The 21,894-nt window shown below is 39.2% G+C and overlaps 1 protein-coding gene across 1 annotated transcript in view; it reads left to right on the forward strand.

The window, feature by feature from the left end:
* The window catches only part of LOC122435525, a 113,188-nt gene that overhangs the window by 38,645 nt on the left and 52,649 nt on the right, over positions 1-21,894 (forward strand). The window contains exon 5 of the mRNA XM_043459720.1: positions 15,607-15,753. Coding sequence (XP_043315655.1) covers positions 15,607-15,645 — 39 coding nt within the window. The 3' untranslated portion in view covers positions 15,646-15,753. The remainder of the gene's footprint in view (positions 1-15,606; positions 15,754-21,894) is intronic.

Consider the following 21,894-nt stretch of genomic DNA (forward strand, 5'->3'; position numbering starts at 1 on the left):
TTTTTTTTTCCATTTATTTTTATTAGTTGGAGGCTAATTACTTTACAATATTATAGTGGTTTTTGTCTTTAAAACTTTTAATTAGCCTCAGACAGAGGGTAGTTGTCATGAGGACTGATAGACATAGTAAAAGTCAAATTCATGTGTGATGGAGAAGTTGGTTTAAAGTTACAAAGCACTGTTCCACATGGAAGAATATGAGAAGGGGCAGATAGTACCATGGAGTTTGCCATGAAAGAATCCAGCTCTTCTGTTTGGGGGCACACGAGAAGGCCTCTTGTACAGCCATTTTTTAAATTCCCTATGCTTCACGTAGTCCCTGCCATGGGGGACATTTTCCTTTTCTCTTTTTTCCTTTTTGTCTTATTTATCTCCCTATGTCCTTCTCTTTAAAATACTTGTACCGTCATCATGTACATGTATAGAAAAGTCATCAGTTTTCATGTATAGAAAGGACTCTTTATCAGTAGCTCCAGTGACTAGATTTGGGGAAGATGGATGATGAGGGATAATGGACGAACAGGGCCAGGCCTTGCATACTTCATAGTTGAAGTCTCTGTCCAATAGTGTGAATTGGGAGACTTTGGGTAGTTTGCTGATTTCAGCTTGGAGTAACCGGTTATTGCTTGAACCATGACCTTTTACACTACTCAGTCTCCCTTCTCCTTTATTCCTCTGACCCTCACCAAAATGTGCTTGGGTATGTACCTCCTTTAGCCTTTCTTAGACCAGTGTATCCCACTGAGGGCTCACTCGGAATTAAGCCTCACAAGTTTGCTTCTCTCTGGTTTTTTATCTCCATTACCTCTGGTGCAATGCTCCATGTTGTTGACAGTGGCACCTGGTACAAATGAATTGAGATGGGGCAGAAGTAACAGAAAAACACGGCATGCCTAAATGGGTTTCTGAAACTAGCTGTTACTTCTTAATAGATTGCAGTTTGTGGTGGAGCATGAAAATCACATCAAAACTATGCAGATTATTTCCTAGCTTGTTACTGATTTCACATACCTGAATAAGCCTCTGGTGAAATTCAAAGGAGACTGTTCTTCTGAACCACAGATCCCAAAAGCCAAGGAATCACGAGCTATTGGGAAATTCATTTATATAGTACCTGTTTTTTCACTGCATTCCTCTTTCAGGGAAGTAATCTTGGACAGTTTAATCCATTCCCTTATGTAATCGTTCTTACCGTGGAAAGTTGAAAACACAAACTTTAGAAAATGTGTAGTTTCCCTTGAGTTTAGCCTTCTCTGAAAGGAAGGCTGGGTGAATAAGGGTTTGCCCTACCTTTTTGCTCTGTCAACTTAAGAGTTCTTGTTCTTAGAAATGTCTCAGAGTAACTTTTATATTTCAGAGGAATGGATGATGGGTCTATGTTTAGAGTAATAGGAGAATAATAAGATAGATTTGTTAGAGGGAGGGCCACTGTGGGAACTGTTCATGTGGTCACGGTTGCTCATGACACTTGTACACTCTGTCTACATATGAATTATTCATTTTGCTGCCTTTGTTATAATAGCCACAGTGTTTGGTCTCTAAGACTGTCTTGTGATATATACTTCTTTTGCTAAAATGCTACATATCAGCAGCCTCATTTGATTTAAAAGCCAATTCAGCATACCACGCATACCACTCGAGAAGAATGTCAGGATCCTTCCTGCTCTGAAAATGTCATGCATGCTTAAAATGACAAAGTTTGTCACAAACAGTGGTTGCAAGTGCTTTTTATTCATTCTTGAATCTTTAAAGCCCTTTAATTTGAAGGTTTTATCTTCAATCAGAAAAAAAAAATCACTCAAATATTTGTTTAGGCTTTTAATATCAGAATGTTGAATTGGAGATTTAGAGTATATCCAAAACATAGAGTGAAAGCAGTATGTATTTTTTAAATACTGTGGTTAAGAAAAAAAAAACCTAACAGGAAATTTACCGCTTTAACGACTTTCCTGATTAGAGTTAAGACCTACAGCTTTTATTTACAAAGATAAATTTAAGGAAAGATAATTTTGAGAAAATCCAGAATAAAAAGAAATAAAAATGGCTGTAGGAATTTTTGAAGTTAAATTAAGAAAGGATCAATTACCCTAAGAAAAATTTGACTTTCTCTTTTGCCTCTTTATTTCTGTTTGAACATTGTTCATTCTAATCCACTTTAACCATTTTTAAATGTACAGTGTACAGCAGTGTTAACTACATGCACATTGTTGTGCAACAGATCTTTAGAACTTTTTCATCCTGCAAAACTGAAAGTCTGTACTCATTAAAGAGCCCCCATCCCCAGCCCCTGGCAGCCACTATTTCACTTTCTGTTTCTACGAGTTTGACTACTTAGATGCCTTGTATAAATGGAATTATGCAATAGTTGTCTTATTGTGAGTGGCTCATCTCACTTAGCATTATGTCCTCAAGGTTCAACCGTGTTGCAGCATATGATGGGGATTTCTTCTTTCTAAAGGCTGAATAATAGCCCATTGCATGTATATACCACATTTTCTTTGTCTGTGTTTCTGTGGAAGTACTGTGTCTTTGTAAAATGTTCTTATGAAAGCTTTGCTTGGGACTTACAGCAACCCAACCACAGAGGACGTAGAAAAATCAAATACGAGTCACACATGGTAAGAAATAGAATTTTCGTTTGTAATATTTAATGTGCGACTTTCATTTCCCCGCACTGACTAAGGCGTGTGTTCAAGTGCTTGCTGGAGAGTGTGATAAACAGTGGCATTTTTCTCCTCAAGTTGTCTGTGTTTCACTCGAATGTCTAGAGGGAAGAGATAAGGAAAAAGGGGCAGGGCAGGAAGGGAGCTGATGGAGCCAGGAAAGGATGGATGACCTATGAGATCATTAGGGCTGGGAATGGGCTTTCTCATTGGACTGTGTGGGCCTTTCTCACAGATGAGCTTCTGTGGGGATTCCAGCCCCTCACTCAGTGTTGAAGCAGCTCTAGCTCAAGCAAAACCACAGAAGCAGTGCACTCCATGGCCTGGATTTAGTCTAATAAGTGTTGCCAGAGAACTAGGGGACAGAGTATGACACAAAAGAACACAGGATTTGGGAGACAATCCTGTGGTGCTGTTTTCACTCTTTCTTGCCTTTGGTTCTTCCTGGGAGCAACGTGATGAAGCAGATTGGGAGGCCAGGTTTGGATGGTGGCTGGGGAGTCCCTGTCCTCACGGCTGCTATAGTGTCATTAGCTTTCCTGTCTTTGGCAAGTACAAGCTGTGAGAAGGAGCCTTTTCCCCTCCCTGACCCTTTTATTATGCTTGGATAAGGGTGAGGAGCGAGCCACAGAGGGTGCGCCTTCTTTGATTTCCTCCTAGGAAAGCCAGGCAGGGTGCTGCCAGGCGGGTGAGGGGAGAAGAAAAGCTGAGGGAAATGCCCAGCATCTTACGGAGAAACCTGAGTGTCTGGGGGAACGCTTGTGTGCTTGGACTCTGGCTTCCCAGAGACCCCCAGACCCTCTGGCTCTTCAGCAATGGAGTCAGGATGTGGGGAAAGGAGGGGACCTAAGCCCAGGTGCGTGGTTGGTTCTGCAGCAGTGCCAGCCGGTTCTGTCTTGCCTCCCACGACAGCCTGCCCACGAGGAGGTGCACACCCCAGCCCTGCCAAGTGGCAGGGCAGTCAGCTGATTCTTAGGCCTGAGTCAGGTGAGGGCCCTGACAGACCTGGCCCCTGCGGCCAGGGCTCTGCTTTATGAGGCAGATGGAAGCCAAGGACTTTCTGCTTTGTGACTGCCAATTTGGAAGCAAGAATAAATAATTTTAAAAGATCTTTACCGAGTCATTTGTGTGTTGTGTGTGGTGGTGGTGGGGTGTGTGTGTGTGTGGCTTCAAAACATAAGTTTACATTGTTAATTTTGTCCCCTAACCCTTTTGATGAATATCCCCAAGTCTGCAGCAAAGTTGAAAGGATTTTACGGTGAACATATAACACTAGATGACCTGTATCTTATGAGACTTGCTTTATCAAATAGCTAACCATCTATCATCCATTAACCCGTCTTGTTTTATGATGCATTAAAAGAAACACTTGCCTGTAAATGCTCCTGCATTGTAAATTCAGTGTTTCTTTCTCAGTGGTCTTTTTTTTTCCTTTGAATTTACATATGATGAAATGTACACATCTAAGTGTAAAGTGCTATACTTCCCATCATTTTGTCAGCATACTTTTTTCCCCTTTTTTACAAAATCAAACTTCTGGCTAGTTACAGAATTGTCATAAATTAAGAAGTAAGGTTTTGAAAGTAGCTGGGAACAATAGCATATGACGAGCATATTAGAAAGATTATGTTCATTGTAACACGAAATTTGTTCTTTTGCTAAACACCCTGGCCCTTCTCTTGGTTCTCTTCCTCTCCATTCCCTTCTCCATATACACAGGAGAGAGAAAAAAGTAAAGCAATTGATTAGTGAAGTTTTTTTTTTTTTAGGCTCCCCCAGAGTGAAGGACTAGCTAAAAAGTGACCTCTACTTCCAGCTTTTGCCATTTGCGTTTTGGCAACCACTTTCTTCTTCTACTTTTCCTTTTGTTATGAAATTCAAGGAGAAACAGTCTATCTAGTCCCTATATTTCATAACAAAAACCCTTCCTCAATTCAGTGTAGCTATTCTAGAAAGTCCAAATAGACAATTCATAATGTTGTGCTTCCACGTGGAATTAAAGGAACCTGCCTGCCAGTGCAGGAAACATAATGAGATGTGGGCTCAGTCCCTGGGTCAGGAAGATCCTCTAGAGGAGGGCATGGCAACCCACTCCAGTATTCTTACCTGGAGGATCCCATGAACAGAGGAGCCTGGCAGGCTGCAGTCCATAGGGTTGCAAAGAGTCAGACATGACTGAAGTGACTTGGCATGCATGCATGCATGAAGTAACAGATTACTTGAATACTATGAAGGGCACATTTGTCATGCTTATTAGGAAAATGGGGAGATGCAAATGTTGATTTCTATTTATTACTGGTTCACTGGGGAATCCTTGCACTGTTTGTTTTAATTGTCTGTATACAATGGCCATGTCAAGCTGCTTGAATGATGGAAGAGAAAACCCAAACTCAGGTAGGACAAGAATTTGATCTGGGTCTGTGTGATGTCTTGTCTTTAGAAGGGGGAAAATGGAAAAGATTGGCTTTGTAAATATTTGGTGTGTATGTTCAAATGCCTGGTGCTGTAGGTTAAAGAGAGACCCCAAAGGATAGATTCTCTAGAATAAGCATACTGTTCGCTTAGGAAGAGAGGAGGTAGGTATGTGATAAGTAGGATCAGGATAATAAGTTTATAGCATAAGTTCAAAGAGCAGGCAATGCCTGGCAGCTCTGGTGGTTGGGGAAGGTTTCTGTGGGGAGCATCTGCTTTGAGGTGATTGGATGTGGATGGAGAGAGGAAGGGAAGAGGGCTTTCAAGGTCTCTCAGTTGGCTCACAGCAGAGATGCTTATTCACTTCAATGCAGTATGAATCAATGAAAGATTTGGGGAGGTCTTAACAGATAAAGTTGAAAAGATAAGTTGGAATAAATATGTCAGGTTTTAATTGACAGGTTATTTTGTTTATTTATTTTTAATCTTACTGAAGTATAGTTGATTTACTATGTTTTATTTCTTCTGTACAGCAATGACTCAGTTATATATATATGTATATATATATTATTTTTCATTATGATTTGTCATAGAATATTGAATATAATTCCCTGTGCTATGCATTATGACCTTGTTGTTTATCCATTCTAGATATAAGTTTGCCCAAACTCCCATTCCTTCCCTCCTCTACCCAGAACCCTTGGCAACCACACGTCTGTTCTCTATGGCTGTGAATCTGTTTCTTTCTTTCTTTGTTTTTGTAGCTATGTTAATTTGTGTTGTATTTTAGATTCCACATATGAGTGATATCACATGGTATTTGTCTTCTCTTTCTGATTTTGCTTAGTATGATAATCTCAGCAAATGGCATTATTGCATTCTTTTTGGTGGCTGAGTAATATTCCATTACTATTTTAAAATCACATCTTATTTATCAACTCATCTTTGACAAATAATTTTAAAAGGCCAATACAACCCTTAGTTCCCTGAATTATTTTCCATTCTCCACCTGTGGTTAACAGAAATCACACTAGACCAGGGTCTTTTTATCAAAAGAAAGAATAGTATCCATTCACTGATTTATTGTTTGAATAAATAATTTGTGTGAGCTAATTTTTAAAAAGTTTATGAGAAGTGATGATTAACCAATATATGCGAAATAAAATTTTAATCCTAAGGTTTAAACGGAAGTGTCACCTTTTCATGAGAAAAAATGTGACTATGTACTCCTTTTATTAATGGGGACATGGTCACTGTTTAAACCAAAAACAATGTAAAAAAATGCCCAACAGCATTTCTTGTGTATAGTTACTCATCTTTTAAATGTTGCAAAATGCTGAAGGGATCAGAGAACCAGAAAGGGCGGGGGAAGTTGGTGGTTTAAAAAATATAGTGACTAACTGACTTGTGCTGACTAACGCCAGTGAACTCATAATGAGTAACAATAGTGAATTTAGAAGGGATATAAATACAAGGAGAACTATTTTAAGATTCCTATAATACAAAAGGCAGCTGAATTGGTCACAAGTAAGGGTTCCCTCTGGGAAATTTAGAAGTAGTTCAGTTCACCCCTACAAAGTCTTGTTTCTCCTCTTCTTAGGGGAGTTAGATGGAGTTCTTTCAAATATGGCTCCTTTTCCACTGGCTTCCTGGGGGTAGTTCTTGGTAGATGAGCTTGCTTGTGGTTTTGCATCGAAAAAAATGCCGTAAGTGTCCAGTGGTAAGCAAAAACAAAAAGGTCAGTGGTGGTGTCTGCAAACTGGAAACATAAAAGGTTTATTTGAGTTTATTTTCTTAGTTTTTGTTTCCAATCATGGGATAAAAGTATAAGGACTGACAAACCATCCTTTTCATAAACATAGATGCTATCTTTTTTAAAAATGAAAGATTATAGGTTATAGATAGAGCAAAAATATAACTGATCAGAATGTGCAAAGACAGAAAGTCTGTTGTGGAATTTCCAATTATTTGAGTGTTAATCAGAAAATGTTTTGTTTTTGTTCTTGTTGAAAATATTTTTAAATGTTAATTTATTTTCCTTGAAACTCATTTTCCCAACAGTATTTGACCTGAGACCAGATAACAAATTTGCTGTCTTTTTCTCTCATAACATCTGCCTTATTTTTGTTGACACTGATTATTGAGTGGCTTCACCAGTGGATCAGTGGCAAAGAATCTGCCTGCAATACAGGAGCTGCAGGAGACACAGGTTTGATCCGTGGTCGGGAAGATCCTCTGAAGGAGGGCAGGGCAACCCACTGCAGTATTCTTGCCTGCAGAATCCCATGGACAGAGGAGCCTGGCGCACTACACTCCATAGGGTTGCAAAGAGTCAGACACCATTGAAGCGACTTGTCCCATGAGTGGTCTCTTGCCTCATTAGACTTAAATTCCCTAAAGATAAGGGACACCACATGGGTTATCACTGTAATACCAGCACCCATCTAATCCAGTGTCTAATGTATAGCAGGTACTTATTTGATCAAAGAAATAAGAAGATCATGAATCATACTTTAAAGGTGGATTTCTCTAACAGTGTCTTGGAAATTAATTTTTTCTGGAAGAAGATAACAGACTCATCTACACCTAGGGCATGATGGGATTTCAGTTTTTAGCTAAAATCTTTAAATGAACTTATTTTCCCATTGTCTTTTCTGTTAAGCTTTGTTTTCTCTCATAATTCGGGATTTCCAGGGACATGGGTCACTTTTAATATATTCTACATATATACGGAAGGCAATCATTAGTTCTGTTCATTTGGGTGAGGCCTTGGATAAATAAATAATGTCCCCCATTTAGTATGATAAGTAAGAGAAAATTGTCTCAAGTGCATGAATTTGAATGGCATGGATAGGAAAGAGAAAGCTTCAGGTTTCCTTGGTGAGAATATTATCTGAGGGTCTTTGAACGGTTAATTAAATGGAATATTTATTTAAATAAATGAGTGTCTGTAGGCAAATTGACGAGCAGTTTTGCTTTTTCTAAAGAAGTCTAGTGTTTTAGAAATAATGAATTGAAAGTTTTAGTAGAAAATATATTATGAAGTCCCCTCAGTGTAATTTCAACATGAAAGGGTATACTGCTGCATTTAACATTGAAGATAATTTCAGTATTTTGTCTTAAATTTAGGAGACCCATTTTTCAGACTTGGAGATGCTGAGAGCAGACTCACATAATACCATTCCTTCAAAACTGGTGATAAATTTCAGTTAGGTTTAGCGCACCAGAAAAGCTATACTGTAGAGTTTTGTGTTATATTTAGGGAAGATTTCATCTAAAATGTTTGCATTCACAATTGCAGCAAATTATGTTTAAAAGGGAATAGCTTTTAAGGTGCAATTTGATTATTGAAATGTATCCTTTATAGATTTTGCTGGTTTACAAGAATGAGAAATGAAGGGAGAGAAAGGATTTATATGGACAATGGATTCAAGAATTGCCTCAGGCATTTGCATGGCCCCTTAATCTCAATTGAGGGTGTCTTCTGTCTTTTATGTCTTCTAGTTTTGGCTAGGGACAGGCATTTTAAATATTGTCCCTCAGGTAGAATCACAGTTTCCAATTCATTCTGAAGTACTATAAATGCATATTCTATAAAATTCAGAGATTAACTATTTTCCAATCTCATCTAGGTTTAGAGCTTTGAAAATCGATTAGTAAATAGCATGATTCAGTTTTCATTTTGACACATAAGCACCCCTCCATGAGTTTAATTCTTTTTTAAAAAATTCACATTAGTGATGTTTGAAATAGCTTTCCTAAAATGAAACTTCAGAAGGGAATGGAACTTGGTGTCTTGGGATTTTTTGAGCTTCTCAGCAGAGAGCAATGGAAAGCCCAAGAACATAGATGGCAGGAGTGCTTCACAAGGAGACTATTGAATGGGCCTGGAAATGCTGCAGATAAATGCGATTGGAGAGCAGAAGCCAAACCATGCTGGAGCCGGTAGACTCTTAGCAATTTGGTTTTAACTTAAAAGGAAACCTAGGTTTTTAAACTTTGACATTAAAAAAAGGAATCTAGACTACCCTTTCCATTGAGCAGCCTCAGAGTCAGGAAAACAAAGTAGAATGCATTTGTTCACTCCTTCAAAGTTGTTCTCTGGATCTGACGCACTTTTCAAGTCTGCAGGAGGATGCGAAGTCTTCAATGTTAGTCACCACTAAAGAGAATGGGTGGCCTCAGACTATTTAGATGATGTGGCCCAAAGTAAGAGCTTGAGTATTATGTTGAATGACTGAATTCATAAACCTTATCTTAAAATTCTGGTATGACAACAAAGCTTGTATCCTGGAAGAAGACATTTCAAGAAAGGAAAGCAAACATTGCTTTATGCAAGAAGTCAAATCATAGTATCTGCTATACAAAGAGATGGTGCCCATTATAGCTATAAAAGAAGCTCAAGAAACATTTATTTTGGGTGATGGATGATAGATACGTGAAGAGAGATATCTCTGATCATGGAAGAAAATAGGGTGGAATCAATTCACTAGTGGAAGCAAATCATATGTATTTTACTAAACACTATTTAGAAGATGTAGGTTCTTCTTTTATTTCCAATTATATAACTTAAAAAAAGCATTGAAGTATAGTTGATTTACACTGTTGTGTTAGTTTCAGGTATGCCGCAGAGTGATTCAGATAGACATACATGCACACACACACACACACACACACATATTCAAGTTATTTTCCATTATAGGGTATTACAAGTTCTTGAATATTATTCCCTACATTATATGGTAAATCCTTGTTGCTGAGGTTCTTAATAAAACATTTATCAATGGTTTTTCTGTCTCAAAGAGTGTTTTTTAAAACTTTTTATTTAGAACTAATATTACATTTGCAGAATACTGGCAAAAACAGTACAGAGAGGTCCCATAGCCCCATCACCCAGCTTCCTCAATCTTCTACGAACTGTTATCAAGACCAGGAAATGGGCATTGGTACAAAACTTGTAACTAAACTCCAGGCTTCTCTTCACATTTCAACCGGTTTTTCCATGTACGTCCTCCTTCTGTTCCAGGATCCCATCCAGGATCCCACAGTGCTTTTTAGTCATCTTGTCTCCTTTATAGTCTCCAATCTGAGACAGTTCCTCAGTTCAAAGAATATTTATGAAAAATATTTCTCTAGGGTTGCAGAAAGTGAAGAAGAACTAAAGAGCCTCTTGATGAAAGTGAAAGAGGAGAGTGAAAAAGTTGGCTTAAAGCTCAACATTCAGAAAACTAAGATGATGGTATCCAGTCCCATCACTTCATGGCAATTAGATGGGGAAACAGTGGCTGACTTTATTTTTCTGGGCTCCAAAATCACTGTAGATGGTGACTGCAGCCATGAAAGTAAAAGATGCATACTCCTTGGAAGGAAAGTTATGACCAACCTAGGCAGCATATTGAAAAATAGAGACATTACTCTGCTAACAAAGGTCCATCTAGTCAAGGCTATGGTTTTTCCAGTAGTCATGTATGGATGTGAGAGTTGGACTATAAAGAAAGCTGAGTGCTGAAGAATTGATGCTTTTGAACTGTGGTGTTGGAGAAGACTCTTGAGAGTTCCTTGGACAGCAACGAGATCCAACCAGTCCATCCTAAAGGAAATCAGTCTTGAATATTCATTGAAAGGACTGAAGCTGAAGCTGAAACTCCAATACCTGATACGAAGAGCTGACTCATTTGAAAAGACCCTGACGCTGGCAATGATTGAAGATGGGGAGGAGAAGGGGGCGACAGAGGATGAGATGGTTGGATGGCATCACCAATTCAATGGACATGAGTTTGAGTGAGCTCTGGGAGTTGATGATGGACAGGGAGGCTTGGTGTGCTACAGTCCATGAGGTCGCTAAGAGTTGGACACAACTGAGCGACTGAAGTGAACTAAACTGAAACAGTAGCTCAGCTGGTAAAGAATCCGCCTGCAATGCAGGAGACCCCGGTTCAATTCCTGGGTCGGGAATATCCACTGGAGAAGGAATAGGCTACCCACTCTAGTATTCTTGGGCTTCCCTGGTGGCTCAACTGGTAAAGAATCTGCCTGTAATGAGGGAGACCTGGGTTCAGTCCCTGGGTTGGGAAGATCCCCTGGAAAAGGGAATGGTACCCCACTCCTGTATTCTGGCCTGGAGAATTCCATGGACTGTATATAGTCCATGGGGTCACAAAGAGTGGACACAACTGGGTGACTTTCACCTTCACTTTCAAAAAATTACAAGGTAGTTCTAAAAGAATTTTCATCTAGAGGTATTTATCCTGATTATACATTTCATCCCCCCTCCAGTCTTTTAAAATATATTTTTATATATATTTGCAAAATGCTTTACAAGTTTTACTTGTTCTGAAAATTAGTGAGAAGCAGGGAGTAATTTTTGACAATTTTCTCATTTTATTTAAAAGGAAATCGAGCCATAGGGGAGTTTGTATTGTATTTGAAAGCTGAGAATAACAAATTGAGGAGACACAGTTCGAACCTTATTTCATTTGTTTATGGCTTGTTAGCCAGAATACTGCCTTTTGCACTGTCTGAGCATCCTCTTGAATGTGGTGACTGGCATGAATTCAGGTTGACCTCAAAGCAACAAAAAGATCCAGAATTTCCATAGAAGCTATATCAGTTTCCTTTACTGCTGTTTCATATTCACCTTTCCCAAATCAACTCCCAGTTTGGTGTTGTATAAAATGAAACTGCCTTCTAAACAAAGGGGAAATGATGCGTTGGGGGGGCCTCCTTTGGCCAACAGAATCACCTTACTCAGAAAACTCATCATTGAGTTAACACGGGAATAAGGGAAGAATGGATGTGCTATGGTTCCAAGATGCAAAAAGGTCTTTGGAACCGAGGTCCACCCCTAAAGTAGCCAAGCTGCAGAGGCTTGTGGGGCTTTGGGAAGCCGGGATGTCTGCTTTCCCAGAATGCTTCACTTGACAGAGAGATGCAAATGTATTGCTTTTCCATGAACTGTGTAAGTGAATGTTCCATATATTTTTTTGCTTTGTACATGTTAATTTCTGCCTTTATCTGTGTGCTTTGGTAAAGTTATTTGAGAGTTCAACGAAACACAAAATAGAATTGCCAGCCTTTAAAGCAAACCAGGGAAGTAGATAAATCAGTCTTTCAAGTTCCTCACCCAGTATTATGAACCCTCTGCCTTTTTCTCCTTTGATTTCCTAGACCCCAGGCAATCCAGCTGGGCCACTGAGGAGGGGAGGAGGGAGTGGAGAGGCCCTTTAAATTTCCTTTCATCTGGTGTCCTCTTTGCTGACAGAAATAAATTAGCATGTCATATATTAATATACTAGTGACTGTTAGCTACATTATTCCTTTCTGGTAAAATCAGTGCAGTTCAGTTCAGTCACTCAGTCTTGTCCGACTCTTTGCGATCCCATGAACTGCAGCATGCCAGGCCTCCCTGTCCATCACCAACTCCCGGAGTTTACTCAAACTCATGTCCATTGACAATGTCGGTGATGGCATCCAACCATCTCATCCTCTGTCGTCCCCTACTCCTCCTGCCTGCAATCTTTCCCAGAATGAGGGTTTTTTCCAGTGAGTCAGTTCTTCACATCAGGTGGCCAAAGTAGTGGAGTTTCAGCTTCAGCATCAGTCCTTCAGTGAATATTTAGAACTGACTTCCTTTAGAATGGACTGGTTGGATCTCCTTGCAGTCCACAGGACTCTCAAGAGTCTTCTCCAATACCACAGTTCAAAAGCATCAATTCTTCAGCGCTCAGCTTTCTTTATAGTCCAACTCTCACATCCATACATGACTACTGGAAAAACCGTGTCTTTGACTAGATGGACCTTTGTTGGCAAAGGAATGTCTCTGTTTTTTAATATGCTGTCTAAAACCTAACCAAAGCCTCAGGGACATAAACACTGAAGGCCAAGGACTTACCAGTACAGGCTTGTGAACATTTTAGTAAGTGAGGATTTTGCCCCTGTTCAGTTGCTACCCCATGCTGGTTAGCCCTGTCAATGTCGTAGTCACATGAAAAGCATGCAAAGTAAATCTTAGAAAAACTACTAATTATAAATATGTTCTCCTGGAACACAGGAAGCAAGCATTTTTAAGCCTGTGAATGAAAGGAGACTTTCCAAATGAATCCATTTATACAGTGGAGTAAACCATATTATGCCTTGTGAATTAAGAACTATGTGAACATATTCTGAAAAATATGAGAGAAATAAAGAATTTATTTGCCCAGCTATCTCTGTCAAGAAGGTTTTATTTCTATATGTTCATTTGAGACTGGACCCTTAACAAATAGTTTTTACATTAAAAATAATTTTTACGCTAGTATTTAGCAAAGTTGCGATTATTTTCCATGAGCCTCCATATTTTATTTTGACAACATGAGTTTAGCATCAGGAATTTTAAGTAATATTTTGGTTTCCTTTGTATATTTCTTCTCTTAAAATAAGTGGGAGAAAATCTTACCACTTCTTCTTTCTTTTGTAATTAAAAATTTCTTTGTGCTTTTAGGAGAATGCTTTCAAAATGGTCGGAGTTAGACATTTTATGCGTGGTGTTAAGGTCCAAAGAAAGGAGGTGGAGTGAAAAAAGAGGACTTCATGTTCCCCTTAGAAATATCGAGTTGATGTTTTGCTTCACAGACATTGTACAAATCTACTTCTTCCTAAATGGATTTTCTTTTAGTGACTCTCAACATAGGTGCTTGTTGACCTTTGGCTACAGTAATAGTTCTCCAGTTTTAAGAAATGGACTTGTATGATTACAAACCAAGAACACTTTAAGTGGTTATAGTACAGGGCCATTGTAATGAGTAAAACTGTTCAGCTGTTCCCTAGCTTGGTCATTATTATGTGCTTTAGAAATCTTTATTCTGTGAGTGAGTGCTCTCTGCTTTTTCAGTCTGTAAAGTTATTAGTGTTTGATAAATATCAAATTTTCTATACCTACATTGGGCTCCTAGAGTGTGCAGTATTATCAAATTTAAGGTCTATGGAAGATTTTTTACAGTATTTAATGAATATTAAGGTATTCTCTATATTGGAACTTATGAAAAATACATTTTTCTTCATATACTCTAAATAGCCCATGCTTTTAAACCAGGCTGGTTTTGTCTATACCTTGTTTTTATGACTTGTCCTCCGTTACTGAGAATGGTACAAAATAAGACCTTTGCTGGTATGTTAACTTGATTATAATTTGTATGTATAACAAAAAATCTCACATGACAGAGGATGAGATGGTTGGATGGCATCACCGACTCAATGAACATGAGTCTGAGTACGGACAGGGAAGCCTGGCATACTGCAGTCCATGGGGTCACAAAGAGTCAGACACAACTGAGTGACTGAACTGAACTGATCACAAAAAATGGATGTGTTTCTTCCATCATCAGTACTAAATGAGAGCCCTCTTTCAAGATTTTTTTTTTTTTGGTCAGCATCTTGCATTCCTTGTTGTTCAGTCTCTCAGTCATGTCTGACTTTTTGCCACACCATGGACTACAGCACTCCAGGCCTCCCTGTCCTTCACCATCTCCCGGAGCTTGCTCAAACTCATGTCCATTGAGTCCGTGATGCATCCAACCATCTCGTTCTGTGTCATTCCATTATCCTCCTGCCTTCAGTCATTCCCAGCATCAGGGTCTTTTACAGTGAGTCAGATCTTCATATCAGGTGGCCAAAGTTTTGGAGCTTCAGCTTCAGCATTACTCCTTCTAATGAATAAACAGAATTGATTTCCTTTAGGATTGACTGGTTTGATCTCCTTGCTATCCAAGGGACTCTCAAGAGTCTTCTCCAACACCACAGTTCAAAAGCATCAATTCTTTGGCATTCAGCCTTCTTTATGGACCAACTCTTACATCCATACATGACTACTGGAAAAAACCATAGCTTTGACTGACTTGCACTCCTAGCTATGGGCTAAGCAAGGATATTGAGATTAGTATGCTGCACTGGGTCCTCAATAAGCTATTGATTCAATACTGTGCTCATCTTTTGTGTTCTGACAATCACATACTTAGCAAGAGTGTTCCCAGCTTATAAGTGGATTTATTTTATCTTAAGATGGGCCTTAGCTAATAGTGGCTCAGCCTGTAAAGAATGTGTCTGCAATGCGGGAGACCTGGGTTTGATCAGGAAGATTCTCTGGAGGAGGGAATGGCAACCCACTCCAGTATTCTTGCCTAGAGAACTCCATGGACAGAGAAGCCTGGCAGAACATTTTCACGTTCACACACACTACCTAATGTGAGAGATGTTTCTGACATTTGGGACATGGGTTTATGGAAATTAGATTAAAGGAAAAAGGAGATGATGTAGTCTATCTTGTTTTAGGATAAACAGAGTGTCTCTGAAGTTTTCCTTTAAGCCTGTGTTAACTCACTGTGTTCTTTTTTAAACTCTAGTCCCTCCTTGGTAACCACATCTTAAAAGGTAAGCATATTTAGTAATAAAATTCCTGGCCTAGAGGGAAGTACCAATGATTGCTGTTTTCAGAATAGAAGCATAGTGTTCTGGAATGAGCTAGATCCATCCTTCCCTGCTTTTTTGTTTTGAACAGATGGAGAAACTGAGTCCTAAAAGGTTGCAACATCCTTGAAGTTATGCAAAGAACTAAAATAGCATATGGCTTATCTAGGAGATAAAGATGGGAATCGCTTCTGCTTGATTGGCGCCCTCTTGAAGAGAAATACTTTTGCTCAGCTTGGTGAGTATTGACCTTCTGATTACATCACTTACAATTTTTTTTTTAATGTGAAACCTGTATTGAAAAAATATATATCTTGCTTTTAAAATGGAAGCTCTCGGCAGCATTTAGATCAATCTGTATGTTACGGTTTAGGCCAAATTAACCAGCCAATTTCAGAGCTGTTTTTTGGAAAGCTTCGGTATACATTCATTAGAACTTTCTGTCAAATCACAGCTTGTAGAAGTTATTTCCAAATGTCCTTTTACTTGCTGATTAAATGAAGGCTGCTTCTCTGAGGAAGCGGTCATATGCTCCTTATTGGGGCCAGCCATCCTTCCCTGGTGCTCCTTATGCTTGTCTACCTGTCACCTGCTCTCAAGCATCATGCTCCCTGTGTACTTACTGATGGCATCCTTTCCAGTGCCCCTCTGTTCCCAAGCACCTTCACTCCTTCCTTGAGGGCACAAGACCTGAGGGTTCAGGGCCAGGTGGAGAATCCCACTGGTCACCTTTGTCCTCCCATCTACCACTAAAGAGCTACAGTGAGCAGATCACCTGACTGGAAAGCTTTCCTGGGGTTCCACTTGCAAACTCAGAAAGAGACACGGATGATACATACCTCTACTCGGGTTCTGTGTTTGAGGTCAAAGAAGACTGTGAGAAACTTTCTTATACTCTCTCATAGGTCTTCATTTGTTAAAACAGCTGTTATGTGCTAGGCTCTGAAATAATATGGACAGATTTAATCTTTACTGTGATACTGTGAGGGAGAGATTATTGGCCTTATTTTAAATATGAGGCCATAGATATTGGTGCTTCCCACGTGGCGCTAGTGGTAAAGAACCCGCCTGTCAATTCAGGGGACATAAGAGATGTGAGTTCAATCCCTGGGTCGGGAAAATCCCCTGGAGGAGGGCATGGCAATCTACTCCAATATTCTTGCCTCCTGGACAGAGGAGCTGGCTGGCTACAGTCCATAGGGTCACAAAGAGTCAGATACAACTGAAGTGACTTAGCACGCACGTACACATAGATACTTAAGAGCGGCATTCAAATCATTTGCGTCAAATCACATACATAGTAAACAATAAAAGGTATCCTCACTTGTTTGATTTCACCAAATCATACCAAGAAAAAAATAACAAAATGGATGTTTGGTTTGCTATTTCCTCCCTTCCTTGTATATCACTCTGAATAACAAAATAGTGACTTTTCAGTTTTTTTAGTTTGACAGAATTTGTGTCTAATATTAAGACTTCTCTTTATTCCAAAAAGCATGTTTTTTGCTGTCCCACTATATGTCAGACTCTGTACTAGGTGCTCTGGATACATCAGTGAGCATATATCAAAATAAGGGGTATTTTTTGTCAAGAGATTAAAAACTGGAAGCTTTGTGTGTGTTTCATCTTGTCCTTTCTTCTATCAAGGCATTGAAACATAGAGCCCAAGATTAGTCGTCATCATTTTTCCATTGATTCACAGAATCACTGAACTAACAAGGTACTCCTGAGGTTACTACACCAGCTCCTGAGGTGTGAGGGAAATGTGAACTAAACCATTCTATTATTAATAACTGTCAAGGGGGAGATTCCATTAAGCTTTTGTGGTAGTTCCCGCTTTAGACTTTTACAGCCTGTTGTGATGATGATAAATTATTTCTGCCCCATAAGAGTTGGCAGGTGTGAATCTGAGTTTTTAAGGTGAATACATTAAGGAATTTTAAAAAATCTTAAATTCTATACCTTTAACCAAAATAAACACCTTTAGATATTTTGGGATGATGAGCAGAGAGCCCAGATGCATGGTCACATACCTGTTTTTCTATAGCTATGGCCTGAATCCTATGCATTCTGAGATAAAGCGAGAAGCTTTGTGACTATCTGACAGTTCCTCCTGCTTTTCTGTCAGAAACTATGTGTTCTGTTTACCCCACTTCTCAATCTGGTATAGATGCTTCTGGAAACATCTCTTTTAGTAATTATCTTTGCCACTTCATAGGTAAGTTGACCTTTTTTGTTTCTTACGGAAGGCTCTATGCTTCATGTAGAATTGTATACCTATTTCAATCCTTATCATTATGGTTAAAAGACCTCCTGATACAATAGAATTCTCAGTTCATGGACTCTAGCCTTGAGTCTGTTTTATTAAACTCTCTCCTGTGGTAATTTTTTTTTTTTTAGTTCTACCACTTTATTGCTACCGACCCATCTCCCTCCACCCTCGTGCACACATATGCTCAGTCATGTAACCCCACGGACTGCAGCCCGCCAGGCTCCTCTGTCCATGGACTTTTCCAGGCAAGAATACTGGAGTGGGTTGCCATTTCCTTTTCCTCATGTGGTAATTTACCATGTGCAAAGCTTCAGTGATGGCCACTTTTCACCTCAAGTCTCATATTCCATGATTTTGTTTATCCCTTGAAACTACGAGGGAAAAAAAAAAAAAAAGAAAGTACGAGGGAAAACTAGAGACCCTTTAAATACTTCCATCATGAGAGCACCAGTTGTAGGGGAAACATCTCCCAAAAGTGTAACTTATTAAACTTTCATAAAAGTTTCCCATTTAAAATGTCACATTGATCAGATTCTGAGATAAAACTAGAAGCTTTATCTGTGCATGTTTCATCTTGTTCTTTCTTCATCAGCAAGCTGTTGGAATAGATTCCTACAGGCATTCATTCTCTACCTTGCAGAACTATCCAGTTTACTGAGTAGAGGGCTCCTGCTCTCTGGAGTATGTCATGCTGGTGCATGTTTCAGGGCCTTGGTGGCTGTGGTGCTACCTCCTTGCAGTATCTGGGCCATGCTTGACTTGAATTACCTTACAGTGGCTCTTTCATCTTGGTCCAAGAAAGGACTCATGGCAAGAACTGTTATTCCTTTCAATGTCCAGCTTTTTGTCTAGTTCCTTAGTATACTAAATGTAACATTCTTCTCCATGTACCTGTCTAAGATTCTGCTTCACATTAGGGACAAAAGCAGTCTGGGTTGCAGACTTGAACAACATGCAGTTTCACTCAATCAGTGAAAGATCACATTTGCTCAGTCACTTCAGCCGTGTCCAACTCTGCGACCCTATGGACTGTAGCCCCCTAGGCTCCTGTCCATGGGATTCTCCAGGTGAGTATACTGGAGTGAGTTGCCATGCCCTCCTCCAGGGGATCTTCCCAACCCAGAAATCAAACCCTCGTCTTTTATGTCTCCTACATTGGCAAGTGGGTTCTTTACCACTAGCGCCACCTGGGAAGCCCTCACATTTGATAATTCCCCAGTTTTTCAAAGTGAAACTTTCCCACTGAGATCACTATGACAGTTGTGCTGATGGTGGTGGGTTTGTATTTTGGGAAAACTTTAAGTTAATATATTTATATTCATTATGTTGTTTCTTATTTAATACTCATTTTCATTTAAGTTACAATTTAGTTACAATTACCTGTGTAATTATTGAATATCCAGACTCCCCACTGAAGTTCAAATTCCATGATGACAGGAACTGTTGTCACATTGCCTTATATATATATATAATAGCTGTACAGCCAATTCTTGTTTTTATGTGTAGGGTAAAGAACACTGGTGGGAACCTGGAATTTGGGCCCCAATCCCATTTTTGCCTCAACAGCATAGGCGACCTTAGGCCAGCTACTTCCCATAACTGGACTGCAGTCTCTTCATCTGTGAAATAAGGCCATAGGAAGGGGGATTCAAGCAGTCACTTTCAGCTTTATGAGTCTCAGTGTGTGAGTCTGACTAAATGGAGGAAGAATTGCAGCCAGTCCGTTGAATGCCACGACTTTCTTTCCAAACCCCGGCTGACTCCATTGAAGTGCCCTGCCCTGGGCTGGGAAGGGCTGGCCCAGGGCCTTCCTCAGGAGGCCAGGCCAGAACCCGTCACCTCCTTTGGGACATCTGGGAGCAGTGTTTTCCACACTTTTCCTGTTGCAGCCCCGTTCTCCTCAAAATAATAAAAGAATTAAAAAGACTTCTGCTTCTTTGTGGGCAGAAGCCTTGTCAACCTTAACCTATGCCTGGCTGTTTGCTGCAGGTAAGATGGAGGAATCCCAGGAGGTGGTTCAGTGGGCAGTTGCTCTGGTGGGAGAGGAGGGTGGAGACATTGGCCTTCCCCTGCTGATTGGACTTAGAATTGACCTCAGCCTCCACTCCCATGTCCCACCCCCTGCCCCCGCTCCAGCACCACAGTTTCTAGCCACCTCATAACACTTCAGATCCTCTGCCTGGCCAGGTAATAGGGATTTAGATGACTGTAGTAAGTACAGTGGTATGTGACAGACCAGTCTCAGAAGCTAGGAGCCTGAAATTTACCATATCAAAGCCCCTGCCCTGAACCCCCTATATATTCCCCCTTCCCCTCCCCCTATCTGATTTACTGCCAAGAAGATTGGAGCCCTCTCTGTGACAATCTGGAAAATCCCGGATCCAATTGTCTCTTCTCTAATGCAAGGGGAATCAAATTTGAGAATTCAACAAGAAATTATACCAATTCCTGGAGGGAAAAAAAAAAACTATAGGCAACCAAATCTCATCTGAGATGAAATCAATAACCTAAGTAGTTCTGTAATCATTAATAAAACTGGATTCATAGTTTAAAACATTCTGAAAAAGAAATCTCTAGGCTCAGGTGGTTCTGCTGGTAAATTCTAACAAATATTTGAGGAAGAAATAGCACCAATTTTAGACAATCTCTTTCAGAAAAGGGAAAAGTTCCCAGTTTGTTTTATGAGGCCAGCATCACTCTGATACCAAAAATGGTAAAAAGAACAAAACAAAGACAAAACCACAGACCCATACACCTCAAGAACATAGATTAAAAAAAAACATAAAAAATATTAGCAATATTAGTTATCAAATGTATATGTTTAGAGTTGTTTGTAATATTTCCTTTTATCCTTTTAATGTCAATGAGAATGATGTGATATTCCCTCTTTCATTCCTGATGTTAGTAAGTTGTTTTTTTTTTTCCTTTGTCAGTCTTGCTAGAGGCTTAGTGATTTTATTGATATTTTCAAATAACCAGTGTATGTTTTCATTGATTTTTCTTTCTTACCTTTCTTTGCCTTTTTTTCCCTTTCAATTTCATTTATTTCATCTCTTTGTCGTTTTCTTGCTTTGGGTGAATTTTGCTCTTTGCTTTCTTGTTTCTGCATGTGGAAGCTTAGATTATTGATTAGAGACCTCTCATTTTTCTAATATAGCTATTTGTTATAAATTTCCCCACAAGTAGCATTTTAACTACATCACACATATTTTGATATCTTGTATTTTTTAATTTTTTTGGTCTCACCATGCAGCATACAGAATCTTAGTTCCCTGACTAGGGATCGAACCCATGTCCCCTGCAGTGGAGGCATGGATTCTTAACCACTGGACTGCCAGGAGGTCCCATGATAAGCCTATATTTTTATTTTGTTCAGTTAAATTTTTTTCACTTGAGACTTTCCCTTTGACCCATACATTACTTTAGAAGTAACATTGTTGATTTCTAGTTTAATTTCATTATGATCAGAAGACATATTTTGCATTATTTCAATTCTTTGAAATTTGTTGAGGTTTAATACTTTAGAGTTTGGTCTATCTTGGTGAATATTTTATGTGTACTTGAAAAGAATGCATATTCTGCTTTTGTGGGTTAGAATGTTTTATAAATATGAGACTCAGTTGGTTGGTGGTATTTTCTGTCTGCTATTTCTACTATATATTACTAAGAGAGAAGTAGGAGTTTTGAAGCTTCCAACTATAACTTTAGATCTAGCTGTTTCTTGTTTGAGTTATGTCAGTTTTTGCTTAATGTATTTTGAAGGTCTGTTGTTAGATACAAATGCATTTCAGATTGTCACATCTTTTTTTGGCAAATTGACCCTTTTATGTAGTGTGCTTCTTTGTCTCTGGCAATTGTCTTTGTTTTGAAGTCTGTTTTGTCTGATGTAAAGCCACTCCAGCTTTCTTCTGAAGTGTTTTCATAGTATACCTTTTTCTTTCCTTTTACTTTTAACCCATCTACTGATAGTATTATATTTCAAGTGAGGTTTTTGTTAGCATATGGCTCATATTTTTTATTCATTCTCATAGTCTTTGTCTTTTCATCTGTTTAGACCATTTGAGTTTAACATAATTATTGATATTGGATTTAAGCCTATCATTTCAT

Source organism: Cervus canadensis, chromosome X (assembly GCF_019320065.1).
Source record: "Cervus canadensis isolate Bull #8, Minnesota chromosome X, ASM1932006v1, whole genome shotgun sequence".
NCBI lineage: Eukaryota > Metazoa > Chordata > Mammalia > Artiodactyla > Cervidae > Cervus > Cervus canadensis.